At 34.0% G+C, this 22,783-nt stretch overlaps 1 protein-coding gene across 2 annotated transcripts in view; it reads right to left on the bottom strand.

Annotated features, from left to right (window-relative positions):
* Positions 1-22,783, bottom strand: part of CEP162 (centrosomal protein 162) — an 88,366-nt gene that overhangs the window by 13,137 nt on the left and 52,446 nt on the right. The window contains exons 19-26 of one of the 2 annotated variants that reach the window (XM_037844266.1): positions 20,212-20,338; positions 18,822-18,985; positions 17,926-18,030; positions 13,535-13,747; positions 10,987-11,437; positions 10,785-10,902; positions 7,169-7,310; positions 5,255-5,353 (exon numbers count right to left, since the gene is read on the bottom strand). In XM_037844266.1, coding sequence (XP_037700194.1) covers positions 5,255-5,353; positions 7,169-7,310; positions 10,785-10,902; positions 10,987-11,437; positions 13,535-13,747; positions 17,926-18,030; positions 18,822-18,985; positions 20,212-20,338 — 1,419 coding nt within the window. Of the gene's footprint in view, positions 1-5,254; positions 5,354-7,168; positions 7,311-10,784; positions 11,438-13,534; positions 13,748-17,925; positions 18,031-18,821; positions 18,986-20,211; positions 20,339-22,783 lie in introns of both variants that reach the window. The other variant, XM_037844265.1, reaches the window with a different exon arrangement.

Raw genomic sequence — 22,783 nt, 5'->3', positions numbered from 1 at the left:
CTACCCCAATTTTCAGAAATGGTGGGGCCTGTGCCCTGGCATTTGCAGAGAGCCTGGCTGCCACCCCAATGTTCGGGGATGGGAGGGCCTATTTCTTAGTAGTTGCAGAGGGACTGGCTGCAACTCCAATACTTGGAGATGGTGGGGCCTTCACTCCAGTGTTCAGAGACAAGATGGGCACCACACAAATGCATGGAAGCAGTGGGTCTGTCACTCCATTAGGCCTGGAGTACAAAGCATTGATCCACAGATGACTCTCAGTCCATGAAGTACAATGGAAGTTGCCCTGTTGGGTTTTGGACTTGGGTGGGACCTGTGACTCTTGTTTTCCTTCCAATTTTTCCCTTCTGGAGTGGTAATGTTCATCCTATACCTATCCCTCCATTGTATATTGGATGCAGTTAGCAGTTAGCTTGCTTTCTAGGCTTCACATATCCACAGACAGAGGGATGCCCAGGACAGAACACACTCATAACCAATTTAATGAGACTTTGCACTTTGCATTATTACTGAAATGACTCAAGGCTTTTGAGATTTTGTGATGGAATGAATATTTCACATGTGGAAAGAACACATTGTTTTGGGGTCCAGAAAGCAGACTGTGGTGGCTTGGATCTATGTACCTCAGAAAAAAACATGTTCTTAATCTTAATCCATTCCTACATTGTGAACCCACTGTAAACAGGACCTTTTGATGAGGTTACTTCAGTCAACGTTTGGCCCAAGTGACTCAGGATGGGTGTTAATCCTATTACTGGCCCACATGAATCTGGATGGTTCTTAATCCTCTTACTGGAGTCCTTTTTAAGAAGAATGAAATTTGGACACATCGAGAAAAAGACATGGCATGAAGCTGCAAGTCAGCCTACCCCAGAGATGCCGGGAGCTGCCGCATGTGCAGTGCCAGGCGACAGAAAAGTCAAAGACAAAGAATCCCCAGCAGCCAGCCACAGAATGCCACAGTCTTTGGAGAGAAAGCATCACCTTGATAATGCCTTGCTTTTCAGATTCCTCCTTGCCTCAAAACCATAAGCCAATAAATTCCTGTTGTTTAAGCCAACACAGTGCATAGTATTTGTTTAGTCAGGAAACTAAAACAAGTGCTGAAAGATGAAATATTAAGTTTTTCAAAACAGTATTAAAAAAAAAGCTTTGAGAAACACATGGTTGTGTTAGCATCAGTTGAATGAATGTATGTTAGAGGCTTGATAAAGTTTTCTCCCCATTGAACAGGTGGGATTTAAAAGCAATTTGGTCTGTAGACATTTTAGGTAATAAAGGCATGGATATAAAATACAGAGTATGGAAAATATCATTTTAGATTTCCATATTTGACAGGGTAAGTTGGAGATGACTCCCTTCCCAATGACATTAAGAGTATTTGCTTTAACTATGCTGAAAAACTCTAAATCATTATTTAGTTTCTTAAGGCTCTATGTAATGACTTTAGAAATAAACAAATAAGCAATGGTAGCACAATAGTGTGAATATAATTAACACCTCCAAATTGTATACTAAAAAGGGAGTAAAATGGGAAAGTCTATGTTGTATATATGATGCCAGAATAAAAACTTTAAAAACCAGTGGTACTGTACAATAGAAAGAGTGAACCCTAAAGTAAACTATGGTCTATAGTTAATAATATAATCATAGTATTTTTGGTTTATCAATCATAATAAGAGTAGCACACTGATGCAAAATGTTAATAATAAGGAAAACTGTGTGTGTATGTGGGGTGTATATAGGAACTCTTCTTTCTGCATGATTTTTCTATACACCTACAAATGCTCTAATAAAAATACTGTAAAAATAAAAAATACAGAACTCAACACTGTTTAAAAATATATGGTGTGCTTTCTTTTATAACAATGATGGAGCACAAGGGACAGAGATTTACTTCTTTCCTTAAATAGCTAGAACATGAGACTATATGAAACAACTGTTTGCAGAGCAGACATTAACAGCATGGCAGAAATGCGGTTCCTGAGAGAAGAAAAACAAACAAGATGAGCTGTATGAATTTCCCAGGTTATCGCTTGGAACCAGATTCCAAGATTAAGGGCAGGGAGAGAGGACCTAAATAGAGCCCTGCAGTCTTGCTAAAGTAAGACAACAAGGATCAAAGTTCAGCTAAAGTTTGCAAGGCAGTGTACCAGAAAAGAGACAGCTACACAGACAAAATCTTCAAAGATTTTTAGAGGGGTCTTCTTAAGTCTTCATCTAACTACTTAACTGCACATATGTGAGAGGAAACTATCTGAGGCCAGGGGAGAAAATCAGTGGAAACAATTCCTGAAACTCACACAGGACTGAGAATTCTTTATGTTCTCAGCAGCCAGAAAGACAATCCATCATAATACTACAAGGCACCAGGGACAGTCCTCAGAAGAGTAGCACTGTAGTAATAGGAATAAAGCAGTCCTAGAGCAATGGTTGCTCTGGACCAATCCCAACAAAGTTTAAGAACAAGATTTGAAAGGATGAAATTGATTCCAACTAAGTTAACTATATGCCAGAACAAAGTCCAGTACTATTTAAAAGAACCAACAAAACTCAATAACCAACAACCCAAATTTCACAATGTACAGCATCCAGTAAAAAATTATCAGGCATGCAAAAAAGTAGGAAAATATGACACATAAACAGAGGGAAAATCAATCAAAAGAAAAAGACTGAGGGATGACAAAAGTAATATGATTAGTAGAAAATGTTAAAACAGCTAAACTAAATATACTCCATATGTTCAAGAAGGTAGAGGTGAACATGAACATGGTGAGGAGAGAAATGTAAGATATAAAAAATAACCAGTTATAACTAAAGATGAATGATAAAGTAACTGTAATGAAAGATACATTGGATGGGATTAAGAGCATATTAGACATTGTAGAAGAAAGGATCAATAAACTGGAAAAGATAATAAAAACATTCAAAATGAACCAGAGAGAAAAAAGACTGGATAAAATAGTGAAGAGAGCAGCAGTGACCACAAGTGTTCTACAATATATCTCTGGTAATATTTCTTGTTTTAATAACTACTTTTTCTGATGTTATCATACTGGAAACCCAGAAAAATAAGGGACAGAAAAAGTACATGGGAACTGTATTTTCTGCATGATTGTTCTGTAAGCATACAACTACTCTAATTAAAAAAAAAAAAAAAAAATGCAGCCAGAGAGAAAAATAACAGTATACTTAGTGAGTGTTGGCAAGATAAAGAACATGGTCAGTTTTTGTAAAGTTATAGTGTTGTTAATTTATATATACAGTGATGGTTAAGATGTTCTTTGTTTAAGAATTGCTGAAAGATTTTGAATATAGAAGACCTGCAACAGATAATTGCTATGCCTAGTAATCGGAAAACTTAAGTAAAGCACTTAGTCTCTTGAATAAAGGGGATGACATTCTGGCTTTTAATTGGAATGTTGACCTTTTATTGGAGTATTTAGGTCATTTGCGTTTAAAGCAATTATTGGTATGAAGAAAAGAAATACATCAGAGTTCTTGTCAGAAACTATAAAACCAGAAAACAACAGAGTGACATCTTTAAGGTATTGACAAAAACAAAGAAAACAAACAAACAAGAAAACAAACTGTCAATCTAAAATTCTATATGTAGTGAAAATGTCTTTCAAAATGCAGGTAAAATAAGGACTTTCAGACAAACAAAACTGAGAGAATTCTTTGCCAGCATATCCATACTACAAAAAATGAGGAGGAAGAAAAATTATTCTAGATGGACATTTGGATCTATACAAATGAAAAGAGTGCCAGAAATAGTAAATATGTGGGTATTTAGAGAAGATACTTTTCTCATTTTTAAATTTTTAAAAAAGATTTTAACTAAATAGCAAAAATAATCAAGATGTATTATGGGATTTATAGCATATGTAGAAGGAAAATGTATGGCAACAATGGCACAAAGGAAGGCAAAGGGTAAATAGAAAACACAGCTGTAGGTTCATATGTTATATGTGAAAGGGTACAATATTATTTGAAGGTAGTCTTGAACAGGTTAAACTTATTATCATAAACTTGAATCAACCACTAAAAAATTAAAGAGGTATAGCTAATAAGACATCAGTAGGGACAAAATGGAATCGTTAAAATACTCAATCCAAAAGCCAATAGGGAAAGAAAAAGAAAGAACAAAACACAGTGGACAAATAAAAACCACATAAACATTTGTAGTCTTAAACCAAACTATACCGATAATTGCTTTAAATGCAAATGGCCTAAACACTCCAATAAAAGGTCAACATTCCAATTAAAAGCCAGAATGTCATCCCCTATATTCAAGAGACTAAGTGCTTTCACTTAAGTTTTCTGATTACTAGGCATAAAAATTATCTGTTGCAGGTTTTCTATATTCAAAATCTTTTAGTAATTCTTAAACAAAGAACATCTTAACCATCACTGTACATATAGATTAACAACACTATAACTTTACAAAAACTGACCATGTTCTTTATCTTGCCAACACACAAACATGCTTCCCTTCATCATTTTCCTAAAAATTTTACTACAGGTCTGCGAGGTTCTATAAATTTAATGCTTATGCTAATGTTTTATGTACATCTTACACACTGAAAAGAAGGTTCAGTGTTGAACTACACAGCCTTTCAAGTACTAGAACAAGAATTTTACAATTGACAGTTGCAAAACAGAGTGTTTTTACACTGATGTTTTCAAAATGCAATTACCTGTATGTTTTGCTTTGGGGACTTAATAAATCATCAAATAATTTTTTTAAAATGTGCACATGCTTCAAAGAAGACTAGGATACATGACTTTTCTGGTTTTTTACATTTTCTGCATCTTCGGGTAGTAAAAATGGCAAGTTTTCAAAAAGTAATGGCATTGTTATTGATGATCTAGCATGGCTGTCAAGGTTGTGTTACCTATTTCTTAAACAAATTAAGTAGTATTAATACTTAATGAAGAAATTGCTTTTGCCATTCAATTTTACCTTCTAAAAAAATCAAACAAAAGAACCAAACACTGCCCTCCATTTCTCTTCTGCTCAAAAATGCTTACCTGCAAATACAAACATATAAACAACTTAGTTAATATTTGAACTTCATCTGGAGAAAGCAGATTTTCCATAAACAAGTTATTAATATTTGCTTGATAAGTGATTGATATTTTCACACCACTGTGTGAATACTGTGTATTACACTCAAGTTAAAAAATTTCTCCAAAAATATAAATATAAATGAAATAGCTAAGAATAGCTCAGTATTTGGTTATTTCTTACCTCGTTCTGTAAGATTTCTTCTCGAACTTGAGAAACAACAAGAGACTCTTGTTTACCCTGCAGTTCATTAATTTGATTTTGGAAATGTTTTATAAGTACCTAGAAAATTATATTAGAAGTACTGAATTAACAAAAATTCCTTGAACATTATTTGAAAAATATAAGAAAACCAACTCATGGCTCTTATTTGTACTAAAAAGAAAAAAGAAAGAATACTGACATTATAAAATTATCCAAGGTAAATAGAAATAATTGCCACAATAATGAATTTTATTGAAGGAGTCATTTTAGGTTTCTTCAACATTTAAAAAATAAAATATCAAATGTATTATAAATTAATGGCTATGAAATTACTTGGCTTCTTTATTTATATTTCTTTCTTTCTGAAGGCTTGAAAAATATCTTTTAAAATCAACCTCTATAAAGTCTAAGCATTTTGAAGAAAGTGACAAATATTATCTTTGCACTTTGTGACTGAAAAGGGTAAAAGTTGTTATTAAAGAGCTATTGACTAAAAAAATGTCACTCGTTGTTTAGGAAGATAACATAAGCCTGATAACATTTGTGAAATACATGTTAATCTCATATTTTTAGATGAAGAAACTGAAATATGTGAACAAATACTTCCAACAAGAAAATTCAAGGACTTGGGAAAAATTCATCTCTTATAACTGGTGCTTTCCTTTTCTTAACGATCAGACTACACTGACTCTGGCATTATGACACTACTTTTCCCACCTCTCCCAGTCTGTTCTTTACTACATGAAATAATGTTTACAATGCCCATGGAAACCCCATTCCCATGGGGAAAATAAGTTAGAGAGTTTATCTGTAAGGTTGTATAAACGGTTAGCTTTAAAAAGCATTTTAAATATTTGTTCATTGAGGTATTAAAAATGGGCAAAGTTCTTTTTTGTTCATCTGTTTTTCCCCAAATTTTTATTTTGCAAAGAACAGTAAAATAAACATATACACTGTAACTAGAGTCAATAATTGTTAAAATTTCTTTATATATATATATATACACATTTCTATGCATGTATATATGTATATGTGTATGAATTTGTATGTATGTATATGTTTGCGTGTGTGTGCTTTTTTTTTTCTGAGCTATTTGAGACTAAGTTACTGACCTTGTGACATTTCACCCCTAAATACTTCAACATGCATCTCCTTATAATAAGGGCATTTTCTCACAAAACCACAACATCATTATCATACCTAAGAAAATTAATCATTTCATGATATCTATATCCAGTCCATTTTCAAATTTCCCCAATTGAGGGATTTATTTTTAATTGAGATGCTGCTAAATAATTACAGATGGGGGAGGTTGTGGTGTGATAATTTTCTCAAGTTTTTCTTCCTCAGATTAGTTTTAAAAAATTTAAACCTACAGAAAAGCTAAATAGTACAATAAACATTCATATATTCTTTCATGAGTCACTAACTGCTAACATTTTTCCATATTTGCTTTCTTTTCCTATTTTCTTTCTTTTCTTGGCTACACCATGTGAAAGTAAGCTGCAGATAAATATTCTAATTTAATGCTGTGTTTTTAACCTACTAATGCCACAGAAGATGGGTCACAAAGTAGGCGTCCATAGATATTCCGAGTAGATATACACACTATTCAATAAGGAAGACATTTATTTCAGGAAATGCTGATGAGTTGTCAGCATTTCCAGTCATAATTCTCAGAGACAGTCTGTCTCTAAGATTACAGCAGGAAAGTTAAAAATATGGTATCCTCTGCTATAAAAAAATCAAGCCAACAATAGCTTCCCATTTCTATCACCAACCTGAAAAACCAAAGTTAAAATATTTCCAAATTAAATAACGTTCTGTAACAGTCTTTAAAAAACAATCACATATGTTAAAATCAAAGAGAGCAAAACAGATTTTGTCTTCTACCTCTTGAGTTGCTATTTTACGATTTAGTTCAGCTACTTTGGAAGAAGAATTTTCTACTGCATTTTGGCAAAGGAGTTTCTCTATTTCCCTCTGATGAGACGCTTTGAGGGATGCAATATGTGCCGCAGTGTCTTCCTTGATACTACAGAACAAATGAAAAAAAAACCACACATAAGAGCGTCTCTTCAACCTTTAACTCAGAAATATCAAAAAACACTGTTTAAGAAGCATGAAAATTAATGAAGCAAAGGGAAAGAGGGCACCAATATTTGCACTGTGCTAAGTGCTTTATAATTTACTGCATATGAATTCTTATAACTGCTTATACTGTAATATACTAATGTTTACTAAGGGCAAATGTGAGTGATGTATCTAGGGTCCCAGATCAGAAAGCTGCAGAGCTAGGGATCAAGCCCAGCAGAGTTGGACCTCAAAGTTCACTCTATTCCAACCATCCCCACCCCTGCCCTGGGGCCATACTTTCTGAAGGAAGCAAAAGTTCTGAATGTTCTGTTTGGACTTAAAGCAAAGCACTTGAACATTTTATATTTTAAGTTAATCAGAGTTGTTCCCTTGAGAACCTTCAATGCTTTAACTCTAGACATTATCACCACTTTCTGGCTAATTGCATGCTCGAAGAATAAAATGATCTTTATGATAACTGATAATTCTTGGCACAAGGATAATCATCCCTAAATAATTTGGGCCTTAAGTCTGAGAAACTATTCGTCTCTGTGACAAAATTTTATGAATTCATAAGGACAGATGAATAGACCAATGGAATAGAATTGAGAGTTCAGAAATAAATTCACACATCTATAGCCAATTGATTTTTGACAAGGGTATCAAGTCTACTTAATGGGGAAAGAATAATCTCTTCAACAGTGCTGAGACAACTGGATATCCAAAAGAATGCAACTGGTCTCTAACCTTGTGCCATATTCAAAAATTACCTCAAAATGCATGAATAACCTAAATAAAAGAGCTAAAATCATAAAACTCTTGGAAGAAACCACAGAAGAAAATGCTCAGGACCTTGTATTAGGCAATGGACTCTTAGATATTAAACCAAAAGCATAAGCAACAAAAGAAAAATTAGATAAACTCAACTTCATAAAAATTAAAAAACTTGTGTTCATCAAAGGACATTACAAAGAAAGTGAAAAGACAACCTACATAATGGGAAAAATCAGTTGCAAATCACATATCTGATAAGGGTATGGTATCCAGAATATATAAGGAACACTTAGAACTCAACAACAAAAAAATCAAAAACCCAATTAAAAATATGGGCGAAAGACTTGAATAAACATTTCCTTCAAGGCATACAAATGGTTAATAAGCACATGAGAAGATGTTCAATATCATTAGTCATCAGGGAAATGCAAATCAAAACTATAATGAGATGACACTTGACACCCATTAGGATTATTATTATAAAAAAAGGAAAAATGGAGAATAAGTGTTAGAAATGATGCAGAGTAATGAGAACCCTGGTACATTGCTGATGGTAATGGAAAATGGTACAGCTGCTGTAGAAAACAGTTTGGTGGTTCCTCAGAATGTTAAATATAGAATTACTATATGACCTAGCATACATGACTTCTAGGGATATACCCCAAAGAATTGAAAACAAGGACTCAAATAGGTATTTATACAATAATGTTCATAGCAGCATTATTCACAATAGCCAAAAGGTGGAAGCAACCCAGATGTCCATCAACAGATGAATGGATAAACAAAATGTGATGTATATACAGACAATGTAAAGCCATAAAAAGAAATGAAGCCATAAAAAGCCACAAAAAGAATGAAGGTCTGATACATGTAACAAAATGGATGAATCTTGAAGACATAATGTTGAATGAAATAAGCCAGACATGATGGTCGGGGTGATAAAAAAGTTTTGGTAATGGATGGTGGTAATGGTAGTATAATACTGTGAATGTAATTAATTTTACAGTATTGTACACATGAAAGTAGTTAAAATGGGAAATTTTGTATTGTATATATGCCTCCACAATAAAATTTTTTTTTAAATTATGTATTCAGGGACAGTTTAGTAAATGGTAAAGTTATGACTAAAGAGTTGACATATCTTACAGATAAATCTTTTATCTCTTATTGGAAGAACTATTCAAAAATGGCATGATTTTATTCAAAATAGTAAATCACTGTTGAACATATTAACAGGCAATTCCTATTCTATAAACAAATCTATCAGTTGCTTATTTGATTATATGAATATCTCTTTATGGAAACAGTGTGATTAGGTCCCAGGAAAATCCTAAAAACCTAAAGCACCCATAATATAACTGAACCACAGTATAAATCAGCCTATATCTGGTACAAGGAAAATTTATTCCTTGCTTCTCAAGTTCAGAGATATCTGAGAAACAGATTAATAATACTACAAAAGTTTAAATTATGCACAGGAAAATTCATAGAAAAAATCAGAATTTTCCAATCGTTAAAGGGAATAGGTTTTTCCAAATAGCTTCATTATGAATACTATCATATTCAGGACTAAAGAAACAAGATTTCAATTTGGAAGTAATCTTGTTGTCATGATGACTCAACCCTGACCAGAATGCCAGTCAGTTAAGTATGTTTTAGGTACTTCCAATCCTCATGTGGCTTTTACCCCTGATTGCTGGGAAGGCAAAAGAAGTATAATTGTGCATCATTTCTCAAGGCATCATTCATCATTTCTCAAGGCAGTGCATGACTCAGGCTTACTTGGTACATATTATAAGTTCTATGGCAACTGGAAGTAGGTGGAGGTAGGAGTACGCAATTTCCTGGGAGACTCCAGGAAATGTTTTGTGGAGGAGGTAGAACTTGAAACACAAATGAGTACAAGGTAGTGAGGAAATGTGGCAGACTAGGCATCTAGAGTAGAATTAGAATGATGATGCCAGGTACAGAAATTTAGTCCTGATACTATAAAGAGTCAATGGAGGGTAGAGTGATACAGGTGTACTTAAGGAATACTAAGCAAGATTACTGGGGGTAGAGGAGAGAAGGTAGAAACTAAAGTCAGGGAGATTAGGATGGAAAAGCTGCGTAGTAAAACAGGTAAGTGGCACTGGTTTACTGTAGCAAGGAAGAAAGCAAAAGAGAACCACTTATAAGGAAGCACTCCTAGGCTGTGAACCCAAGTAATAAAGGAGATAAAGCAGGGCCTGCCAAAGAAAAAATATGGCCAAAGAGAGGGAGGGGGAACTAGTTTATGATAAAACAGAGAGAAAATGTGAGGCACTGTTGGTTCCAAGAGATGCAATCCCATTACTAATTGAAGGTCCAACAACCAAGCTCGGGAAGCCTTGAAAAGTATATCTGGAGTCATGGTTCATGGTAGCCGGAAGGGCAGATGAGTTTTTCCAATGGAGAAAGAATAGAGAATAACAGAAAGCCAAAAACTGACAGAGTACCTCCAGCAGGTAGTGGACTGTATCTGAAACATCCGTGCTCAGCAATGTAATGCAATTTCTCAAAATTTGGTTACAAATTCAGTTTTAGGTCAAACTAATTATCCAGAGGGACTATGTCTTACAATTTTTCTATTTCTCTTTTCTTAGGTCCCCATATTTTTATAAATAATTTAACATTTTACCTTTTCATGGAATTTTCAAATTGGTTCAGTGCTGCTTCAGATTTCATCTTCTGCTCATTCCTTTCCAAAATTAATCTCTCTAGTTCATTTTTCAATCTGAAGTTTTCTTGTAAAACCTCTGAAATATGGGAATCAGTGAAAGTATGTGGTTGATAAAGCTTACCATCCAGAGTTCCAGGGAAGAAGCTAGCATTTCCTTTACCTGTGTGTAAAACACCTTTCTTCACCTTCTTGGCAGCTGTTTCTTCTCTACCCTTAGAGTTCTGATTAGATAGCATCATTCTTCTCTCTTTCTGAAGCCTCTCCACAGTTTTTGAAAGGTCTTGTATTTCTCTCCCTTTTGCAGCGAGTTCCTCATTGAGCCTTACCAGTTTAGCTTTAGCATGAGCCTGTTCTACCTGGAATTCTATTGAATGGAAATCTTTATCATGTTTATCATTTTTCTTGAGTTCTAATTCAGCATTCTGATGTTTAAGGACGTCTATTTCAGCTTCAAGATTTCTTACAGTGATCTGATGGGCTCCCGTAAGGTCGCTGAGTTCCTTCTCTAGTGCTTTAACCTTGGAGGACTGATCAGGTGAGTTCTCAGCTGCTTCCTTCAACTTGTAGGCAAGTAGCTGCTCTTGCTCTTCTAGTCTCTGCTCATACTGAATCTGAAGAAAAGAATCCACTGCTAAACATTTCATTAAATAGTTACTGAAGCCCTGCATTCTGTAAGACCCTACTTTTTCCTTCATTCAGGCCCTTATTATACATTTTGATGCTGTCAACTCTACATTCCTTGGGTCAGTCAAATGTATTGAACACCTACTCTTAAAACAGCATTAACATTATATATTCTTGATATATGTTATATAATTTCATAACTGATATGTTGCTTCATAAAGTATTAAATTATACATGTTCTCATATACCCCAAAATTTATTTTAAACCTCACAATAAAACCTACCAGTATGCTTGAGAACATATTCAAAAGATAAGAAGAGGGCCTTGGCCATCAGTGGGTGTACAGTCCATTCATTTATCCTAAGAGCAACAAGAAGTTACCGAAGGGGTGTGTATGGAGGGGTGGAGTGGAGGAGGGTGTAATTTTGGCTGTCAAGTCAAGAGTTGACTAGAGGATGGGGCAAACAGGTTATGTGGAGACCACTTAGGTCACTGCAGTAATCCAGGTCAGACATTAAATGATGGTGGTATAGTTGATGATGAAAAGAACAGAGGGATTGAAAGTTATTCAGGAGTAAAAGTGGCATAATTGGCCGAGTCAGTTACTATCTTTTACATATTAGGAAACTGAGGTTGAGAGAGGTTAATGAAGCTATAATGATGGAGCTGGGTTTAGACTGAAGGTCAGTGCGGTTCTAAAGCTTGTGCATTTTCCATTATTCTCCAGTCTCCTATATATAGGTCTGCTCATAGTAAAGAGTAAGTGTAGAGGAAAAGGCAAGGTGAACTTGAAGAAGGTTTAGAGTGAATGTTTGGGGGAATGGAAGAAGGAGCTAATCAGCCACATGCAATAGGCTTGCCAAATAGAACTGACAGAATTCGTGAGACTGGAAACCCATATACCTGTGGCAGCACCACCCTCATAACTGTGCAATCTTTGGAAACCAAAGCAGTTTTAAGTGGAGGAATGGAGAAGCAGATGGGTGAATTGGGGTAGAAGGGATGAAAGTTAAGGGTGGCAGAAAATTGGCTGGTTAAAGAAAAGGTAGAAAATGTTGGAGAAAAGGTAGTGAGAGCAGTGAAGCAGGTAGGCACTAAGAGACTTGACAGGAGGGTAAAGGAAAGCCAACCTCCATGATGTAACCTTACCAACCAGGCCAATGTACTTCCAGGTTTTCAACCTTTTACCATTTCTGGAATCTAATGTCCTTTCATTTGTTATTTCTCTTAGGAGGAAAATCTGTGGGGGATGGGATCAGCTTCCTAGTAGCAGTGTAACAAAGGATTTGGGGCCAGAGGCCTTGGGTCTGAGGCCTCACTCTGCCACTTACCAGCAGTGAGTAAAACCTTAGTCAAGATAGTTACCCAGTTTTCACAGTTCCCTTTTGTGTAAAATAGAGTTAACAATATCTTCTTCTCACAGGTGATTATGAAGATTAAGCAGGATGAACTAGATGTTTGTGAAAGCATCTAACATGGATTACTGACAAAAAAAAAAAAATGTACTAACGTATTTTTAAAAAGTAAACTAAATATCATGCCTTGCTTCATAAACCTGGTATGTTCTAGCACTTAGATTTTCTGATTCACTCCTGTTTGATGAAGAAGTAGAAAAACTAAGAAAGAAGAAATTTCCTGCAGCTGTTGCCCTGCCCCCATCTCAGTCCCCAAAACATATACATACTTCTGTCTCATTTCCTTACCCACTTCTAGGTAAATATCAGTGAAAATACTTTTCAATCACAGTAATATATATATTTTTTCATTTTATACTGAATATATATCAGGGGTGTTTTACTCTGTCTTTTAATGACTTAATTTCCACTATTTATAATTTCGCCAAGAGGGACTTATGTATGTGATTTATTCTGTATGTGAAATGAAAAGCTGCTGAAGGAAGGCACAAAGATAGGACAGATCCAGGTTTCTTTACACCTACTGACACCTGTCGAAAAGGTTTTGTGGGGAAAGATGTTTAGGGCTATTTGTTAAAATGAGATCTTAGGCACACACCCCTCTCACCCAAGTTTAATCTTGTAGTTAAACTCTGAGCTCCCTGTCTCCATAGCCACCTTACACTTACCTTCATTTTCTGAAACTGTTGTTCCATGGTACGAAGGCTTTTTTTTGCTTCTTCATCTTTGCCCTCCAGATCAGCTTCTAGCTTTTGTATCCTTTTTTCCATAAATTCCACTGTATTTCTATCCACTGTATCACCTGCTGCTGATGCAGCCAATATTAAAGCAGGTAAAGAATTGGGATATCTTCTCTTTAGAATTCCTTCCATTTCCTTAACCTATTAAGGCATTTTTGTACATATGTAAAGTCACATCTATAAGTAAAATTAGGTAGTTTAATGTATAAATTTAGTTTATGCTATCAATCAGGTCTAGATTATTTATTTATTTTTATTACAGCAGTTGTAGGTTTACAGAAAAAAACATGTAGATAGTACGGAGTTCCTATATACCAACCCCAATCCTTCATGCACACAGATCATGTCTAGATTTTAAGAGATGTTTATATCATTTCTCCAGACTGAATCAAATGCAGACAAGCACAATTAATTTCAAATTTTACATCCCTAGATTATTTGATTAAAAAAAGTTATAGTTCTGTCTGACTGACTGCTGGTTAATTTACTGAATCCTCTTGCATTTATCTCAAAGAGGTCTTGGAACTTTCTATTATACGAGTAATAACCAGGTCTTCTTGAGTACAAGGTCCTTTCCCCTCCCATTTTTCCACAGACTCCCCTATACGATAGGTGCTTGTATTACCTTCTGATTGAAAAATTATTTATAGGCACATGAAATTGCAATTTTCTTTTGCAATAAACAGTTTCCTAAATACCTGCCTGCAACAATTTCCACTCCCATTGCCCCCACTGCCCTCTAAATGAAATTTAATCTATTTCTAATGGCTTCTTTAGCAAGGAGGATTAGAAGGCATTTAATGAACTTTTCAAAAAGATGAAATAGTACTTTTCATTTTGTCTATAAAATAATGACATAGTATATGGTCTTTCTATAAGAAAGAGCTGTACCTAGGTTCACAGAAGTTTAAAAAGAAATTTATTGTGTGTATAACTGCTTTTTTTTTTTTTAGGAGTCAAACTAAATTTATTTATCTCAAAGAAGTTTTAAAGTTTACATTTTTACTATGTAACATAACTAATTATAAGAATCCAATTTTTTTTTTTAAATTAGAGAAGTTGTGGGTTTATAGAACAATCATGCATCAACTACAGGATTCCCATATACCATCCTATTATTAATACCTTGCATTGGTGTGGAACATTTGCTGCAATGGATGAAAGCACATTTTTATAATTGTACTATTAATTATAGCCCATGGTTTAATTTAGGGTTCTCTGCGTAGCACAATTCCATGGATTTTCTTTTTTTTTAATTTTTATGCTGGTACAATATATAAAACCTAAGACCTGCTTTTGATAAAAGTATTATGGTCAGAATCTTTGAAAAACATGTATTAAAACATTAAATTATTTGTAGCCTGTGAGCACACAATAAAATAGCACCTGAGCAGCAGTCTAGTGCAGTGGTTAAGAGAATGTTTGGAGTTTGACTGTTACCAGCTTTATGACCTTGCATCAGCTCCTCTATCTATTTAAATCTCTTCTGCCTCATCAGTAAAATGGTGATAATAGGTACTAATTTCATAGGGTAGGTACAATTAAGTGAGGATCAAATGACATATATTTTGGTAAGTGCTTAGCAGAGTGCCCAGCATATAGCTCAAGAAATGCTGGCTTTGTCATGATTTGATGTCAAAAACTATCCTCCCCAGGCAAGATGGTTTGCTGGTCCTCAAAATTCTGTCCAGATCAAACCTTGTTTTTATTAGGTACTTCAGGGGTCACATCATTTGCAAAGTGAACAGTAAATAATTCTATTCATGAAGAATGCCTGCACATTCACAGATGTACCATAAATTGAGACATATCCAGATACACATAGTAATAATTTATTTCCTCTGGAAAATTTTCAAAGCTTTGCCTCCTCTAGTATTTAAAACATAGTCATTTGAATTAGTTGTAAGCATATGAAGATATTATACACAACACACATCATAAAGAGAAGAACTAGATTTTAAAACATGACTTTTTAATTAATTTGAAATTAATGCTTTAATAAAAAATTTAAGAAACATTTTCAATCTAATTTTGATATATTGAAATATATATCACATTTAAAAATTTTAATTAGATTTATTTGTATCTCCTTTAATTTCACTCTTTAGAAAACAAATTTTATTAGAGAAGTTGTAGGTTTACAAGAAAAATAATGCAAAAACTACAGAGTTCCCATATGCTACCCAATTATTAACATCTTGCCTTAGTGTGGTATATTTGTTTCAATTGATTAAAGAATATTATTATAATTGAACTATTAACTATAGTCCATGGTTTATATTAGGGTTCATTGTACAGTCCTGTGTGTTTTTTTTCTTTAGTAACATATATGCAATCTAAAATTTCCCCTTTTAACCATGTTCAAATATATATTTCAGTGCTGTTAATTACATTCATAATGTTGTGCTACCATCACCACCATCCATTAGCAAAACTTTTCTATCACCTAAACAGAAACTGTACATTTTAAGTACTAACTACCCATTCTCTACCCTGACCGTGGCCCCTGGTATCCTATATTCTAGTTTCTAACTCTATGAAGTTGCTTACTCTCATTACTTCGTATCAGTGAGATCATAAAATATTTGTCCTTTTGTGTCTGGCTTATTTCACTCAACATCATGTCTTCAAGGTAATTTTGCTTTTTAATATTACTCTTTGGTCAATGACACTTGTGTAGTTGGTATACAAAAGTTAATGCTTTTTAATTCTTATTAGAAATAAATATGAAATATTCTTTTAAGTAAAAGCATGACTGAATGCATGTAATCTGAAATTTTCACTATAACATGCATCTAATTAGCTCCATTTTCATCTATTTTCTATTTAGAAAAGGTGAGATTTTATTGTGTAATTATTTTATTATTTCAGAATATGGCTCCAATATGACTATGAATATACTGAGATATACCTTGAATTATAAAATATATATATATCAGTTAAGTTGAAAATTAATTAGGATTGAAATGCTAATGAAAACAGAGTTAATATGATCCAGAATGTATATACAGCAAACCAACCACAAATGATAAATAATATTTTAGAAAGTTATAATCTAAGATGATAAACCAATAGTATTTTAGAAAGATATACTCTAAGATGATAAACCAATAATAAATGTTTAATGAAAATATTAATAAAAGGAGACTACTTCTACACAATATTTTACCTCTGCTCAATATGTACCACTGTTTCAAGTTTTATTCTCTTAAAATAATATTATCTAATAGGAGAAGCAGTTTCTTTGGTCTTTTCTTGTCTAACAATTCTGGATGGCTTATCCTAATTGGCTAATCTAAATGTTAAGCACTGAAAGAAAACCAAGTAATCCTGGGCTATCCTAATTTCAGAATATTTCTAGTTCTCTAAACCACCCTTGTCTTGTTCCTTCCCTGGCCACTGAACCAAACTACCAAATCATACCTTTTAATGTAAGAACAGGTCCTGTAAAAATAACAAAGTTATTTTTTGCTTAGTTTTCAATCTTCTCATAAAACTGGGATAATATTCAGCTTAGTGATGACCTCATAGTTTTGGGTTTGTGACAGAATAAAGCAGTATTTTTAAGTGTCATGACTTGACTACAGAATCATGTGCCCTTATGAACAGGGTTGGAAATTTTCGTTTTGTTTTTATATTCCGTTAGGAATATAAATACTATATTACAGAAAGTTCTAAAAATAGAAGGAAAATGTTATAATTCTGTCCTCCAAATCAACTACTTCAATGAAAAAAATTTTTATTCTGACAAGTTTCATGGTATGATTTTAGAAAAAGGTCTTCCAGCCACAGTGGCCATGAAATGAGTATTTCTATGTCTACAGTGACATTCTGGCCAGCTCTCTGGGAGGCTGAATGCTCTGTTCTGTTTACCTGTTTGCAACATTCTCCCAACTCAAAGATCTCCTTTCCTTACTCCTCTCTCACCTAACTTTGGTCAGGAGAAGAAATCCTGCCTCTACAAACAGAGCTTCAAAATTTTGCTTCCTCTTTCTAGATGTCTAATACAGCTGGGATGCAAAGCAACCTTTCATCAATAGGCCTACCATCTTATAAATAAGGCACATTAGTCTAAATATTCTTTACGGATAAAGCCATAAATTATATAAAACCATCTTGTATACTACTATTATCAATGTTATTTTAAATACTGCATACTCAATATATTTAAAGCAGGGGCAGTTATATAAATCAAAATAAATGAATAAAATGAAGACTATCCAGGTTGACTACATCTTGTGGAAACTCCTAAAATGAAAAAGAAAATACAAATGCACCTTATATAGAAACCTTGGTGTAAAAGTACCCTCAACACATACTTGTCGTTCCAGATCCTGAATTCTTTTGGCATCGAGTGCTCTATCTTTTAAACGAGTCTTCTGCTGAACAGATGGATTCCCAGATTCAGTTTTCAGTTTCTCAGTCTGTCAATGAAGCAAATATGTAAAGAAACATATTTAATGCATACCAGAAAAGAACCTAGAAGGAGGATAATGTTCGTTCATTTATTCATTCATTTATTAATTCCTCTGCAAACATTTTCTGAGCCCCTATGTTCCAGCACCATACTAGAGGTATGGTGGACAAGCAAGAAGAACCAGGTCCTTGCCCTCATAGTACTTATGCTCTCGTGGAAGGAGACAGCTGATAAAATAGTAAATAAACAAGGAAACAAAATAACTTCAGAGAGTGACAAGTGCTTTGAAGAAAGTCAAACAGTGAAGGAATGGCAAGAAAGAGGAAAGTGTTGGAGGACTGACAGCTACATTAGATCAAGTGGTCAGGGAAAGCCTATCTGGGGAGTTGAAATTTGAGCTGAGAGTTGAACGACAAGGAGGAATGAGGCCTGAGAACATTCAGGGCAGTGTCCCAGGCCAACGGAACAAGTGGAGCTAGCCTGCATGTTCAAAAATCAGAGAGAATTCTGGTGTGGTTGGAGGAGAGTGATGTGGGAGTGTGGGACCACATGAGGTTCAAAAGGCAGGCCACATGGGGACCTGGCAAGCCATGATAAGGAGCTTAGATTTATTCTCAGTCTAATCCAAAATACCTTACATATCTAAAAGCAAAATGGAACCAAAACCAAAGTCAAAGCCAGTTATTTTACTTAATAGCATAAAAATATTGATGCAATGACACTTACAAGGCTTTGCAGAACTGATTATTGAGGAAAATAAGGTTTATCTACAGAAATAAGTATGAAATGATCTATTACCTCACGTTTGAGCTTTTCAATTTCTTCATTTGCTTCTTTAAGTCGAATTGCGTCTTTATCCAGAAGTTCCTGATTTTCAGCATACCATTGTAATCTTTTTTGTAGACGAATGATTTCTTGTTTATGGGTTTCTTCTAAAATTTTTATTTCATATAATTTTTCACCTATAAGATAAAGTAATTCAGTAACCTGATTGCAATTTTTCAAAATATGGAAAAATAAACTAAATGATAAGATTTTAAATGAAAACCCATGCCTATTTAATGAAAGTGATATGAAAAAATAAGAAGCATAAAACAACTGATGTATAATGCAGTGTCTAGTTTAATCTATTTAATAAAGGGTTATTAAGAGATTGTGTTCATAATCCAAATCTTCAAACTCACAGCAAAATTAACTGTGAAGAAAGTTTTGATAAATCAATTGTTCTCTGACTTTCATTATAAAAATAAAGTAGTTTCCATGGAAAAATAAATGTTGGGTTTCAGAGATCATAAAAATAAAAATGAAGAATAAGTATAATTATATTAAAAGTAACAAAGCAAACATTAGTGAGGGCTTACCATGTATTATTTAATACAGCAAACTTATGACAGGTACTATTATTATTATTTAGAGATGAGGAAAGTAAATTCAATTTTGTTACGAACAGGTTATCATGGATTTCATCGTACATATATAATGATGCTCAGTATATAAGAATGACCCTAGCTTTGGCAAACAAGGGCTCCCTGATTTACCTTTCTTATCCTTTATCCTTTGTTCTACCACCCTAGCTCCAATCCATACATGCACTCAGCAATGTGCTCATGGGACACACGTGAGCATCCTCCTTCCATTCCTTCACTGTGTCAAGGCCCAGCTCAAACACCACTCTCACTGAAAACCTGACTTAGCACCTCCTTTCTCCTCTCACTATTTGTTTATCCGTAATTTTTTTCTTATATTAAACTTATCTGCATTCTTGTCTTACTCCCCTTAGTTTTTTTTTTTGGTGGGGACCATGCCATAAATTATCTTTGTGTTCCCTACAAAACAAAGTACAGTATCATTTGTTCACTCAGTAAACATCAACAGCCTACAACCCTTCAGACTCAGGGATACAAAGACATTCTTTGCCCCAAGGAAGGTCACGGTCTAGCTGGAAAGACAGTCATAAACATGAGTCCACGAATTTAAAAAAATCCTTAATTTTCTTTGATCTTGCAGTTACTCCTGTTAAAACCAATCAAATGCACACACCTGTTAGTAACTATATTTTTTTTATGTTTCTAAGATTACAATATACCTCAAAGAATAGCATTTTGATTACACTACTCAGTTTCTATTAAATTCACAACTAGAACAGTTAGTAAGTATAAGGATAAACTATTTCAGCTCAGTGCTTTACCTGCAGCAAAAACAATCTGATCTTTAGCTTGGTCTCTCTCTTTCCTCACTTTTTCCAAGTCTACTTCAAGAGCTTGTTTGTCTTGCTTTAATCTTCTTATGTCTTCCAATAAACTGTTTTTTTCTTTCTTAATATTCAAAGATATATAAAAGCAAATCATTTTCCAATCACAATAAATTGTGGTACAGTTTATTCCTCGACAAATCCATCATAAATAGTGCTGCTAAACAATCTTCCTCAATTTTAGCTGATTTTACTATCGTGCCTCCCATCCCTAGAAACACAAATAGCTCCCCAAAGCTGATGAGAAGATGCTATAATCTTCTTACTCAGCACAGCATTAAAGGTCTTCCAATTTATTATTCCAAATTTTTCTTAATAAAGATCCACCTCATATTTTAAGAACTAATTGCTACTAATTTTTAAGGTACAGATTAGACTGTATACGAGTACACTTGATATGAATATTACAGATTTATCCCAGTTTGACTAATTTTTGCTCTACAACTCCTCAAACTACCAAAGGGAATGAAAATATGGGTACATTTCAGTATTTGCACAAATATACAAACACCCAGATTATCTTAAGCTGACTTTCCCCTTTTTCTTTTTTCTGATTTCATTTACGATCTTCCCTGTCTTTTGTAGTTTCACCATGATAGAAGGGGATTTTTACTTATCTGGTTCATGACTTGCTGTGTTTCCTGAATTTGAGAATTCCTCTCTTTTATCACTTCTAGAAAGTTCTCTTAGCATTTTAAATATTTAAATATATACTACAGCATCTCCTATTTCTTAATATTTCTAATATTTTCACTAATCTATTTTTCTGTGTTTCACTCTGGGTAAGTTCCTCAGATCTATCTTCCAATTTACTGCATTTTTCCTTAGTTGTGTAAGATCATCTATTTAAATCTTCTATCAAGTTTTTAATTTTGAGGATTATATTTCATTTCAAGAGAGCTATTTCTTTTTCTCTGAATTTGCCTGGTCTGTTTCTGATACTGTTTTTTTCTTTTCTCATATTTTCTTTCATTTATTTTATATCTTTAATCATTTTAAGCCTATATTTTGTAGTCTCTGTTCTTTAATTCTATTGGGGTTCTAATCCTGCTGTTTGTTAAATGTTCTGAAGCCCTGCTTTGGAGGACTGTTTCTTTGGGTTTTGTAATTTTGCACTGTTTACACATTGTTAGCAGGATTTTATCTGTGGGGATCCTATGTGAGCTGGGTAAAATATATATACCTTTAAGAGTTGTTTTGCATTTGTTCTAGATATACCAGGTTTTAGCATTGATTCAAGGCCACTGTTTCTATTATTTTTCAATTTGAGCATAACCAGCTCTTGCAGGTAGTGTCAATTCATATATTAAAACACAAATGAAGGCAGTAGGGGTGACATTTATTATAGTGAATGCCCAGCACAGCATGGTACTGGGCAGAGGAGACTTTTTTTCTCTCCCTACCCAGAAACTAAGTTAAGATAAACAAGCTTTCTTGACATCTCGGACCTTAGGAAGGTGGGTGGATTTTTTCTAGTCCACTGTTTTACTCTGAATGATGTTGCCCCTTGAAGTCCTAGTGTCCTGTCTCCACTTCGCTGCTAAAGCCAAGCCCTGTGGTTACTGAACTGGTTGCCTGAGGATGCTCACCACTAGGTTTGCATCCCCTCTTTATTTTTGCCCCTAGAGTTTTCCCTTGCTTTCTTGAAAGCTTGGTTATTAAATTACAAGACATTTGTTATATGTTATACAGCACATTTTGGTATTTTTTTGGTGGGAGTTTTCAAATTTTCTATTTGCCAAAAATACAGGTCCAAAACAACATTTTAAAAAGGTCACTAATAAGAGCATTCAAATGAAGCTAATGTTATGCTTGAAATCCTTACTATGTTCTTCCAAGCTTTCATAAAATATGGCAATAGTAATTTGTTTTAATTTGCTAACTTTTGAGACCCATTGATATAGGGGCCCAATCATCTGTTCACCTATTTTTTTTTCCTTCTTCCTTTCTACTTACCTACCTACCTATCTACCTATCTACTTACCTATCTAATCATTTTATACTGCCATACAAACATGCACAAACATCCACAGAAAGTTCGCTAATAGATTCATCTGTGAAGTTACATTTTATATACTACAAAATTTTGTTACATGTTAATTATTATGCTATGGTATGACTAGATTTCTATGTAACCTAACTTTACATAATAACTCTATTATTAAAAAGTAGTATGTAATTGGAATTTTTCTCATTTATGCAATTATTCAAATAGATTAGAAGGTCTTTTCAGTTTAGTGCTCTGGTTGTTACTAGTAGGGGGATTGAGAAAAGTCACTGCCTTCCCGCAAAGGATGTTTGAAAATGCGGCAGAGTGCTTTTGATTGTTACAATGACTGGTGGGTGCTATGGATAGTCTTGTGTAAAACGAAATTAACCTGCCCAAAATTCCGAAAATTCCTCCCTTGATGAATAATGCCTTAGAATTATAACTCTAGGCCAAATTATTCAATTTAAAAAGGGAAAAAATTATGGAGCAGCTATTACATTTCACCTTTGTGCAGGGAGC

Source organism: Choloepus didactylus, chromosome 7 (genome assembly GCF_015220235.1).
Source record: "Choloepus didactylus isolate mChoDid1 chromosome 7, mChoDid1.pri, whole genome shotgun sequence".
NCBI lineage: Eukaryota > Metazoa > Chordata > Mammalia > Pilosa > Megalonychidae > Choloepus > Choloepus didactylus.
Note: the sequence above shows the minus strand (reverse complement) of the source record. Positions and strands in the feature narration are given on the sequence as shown.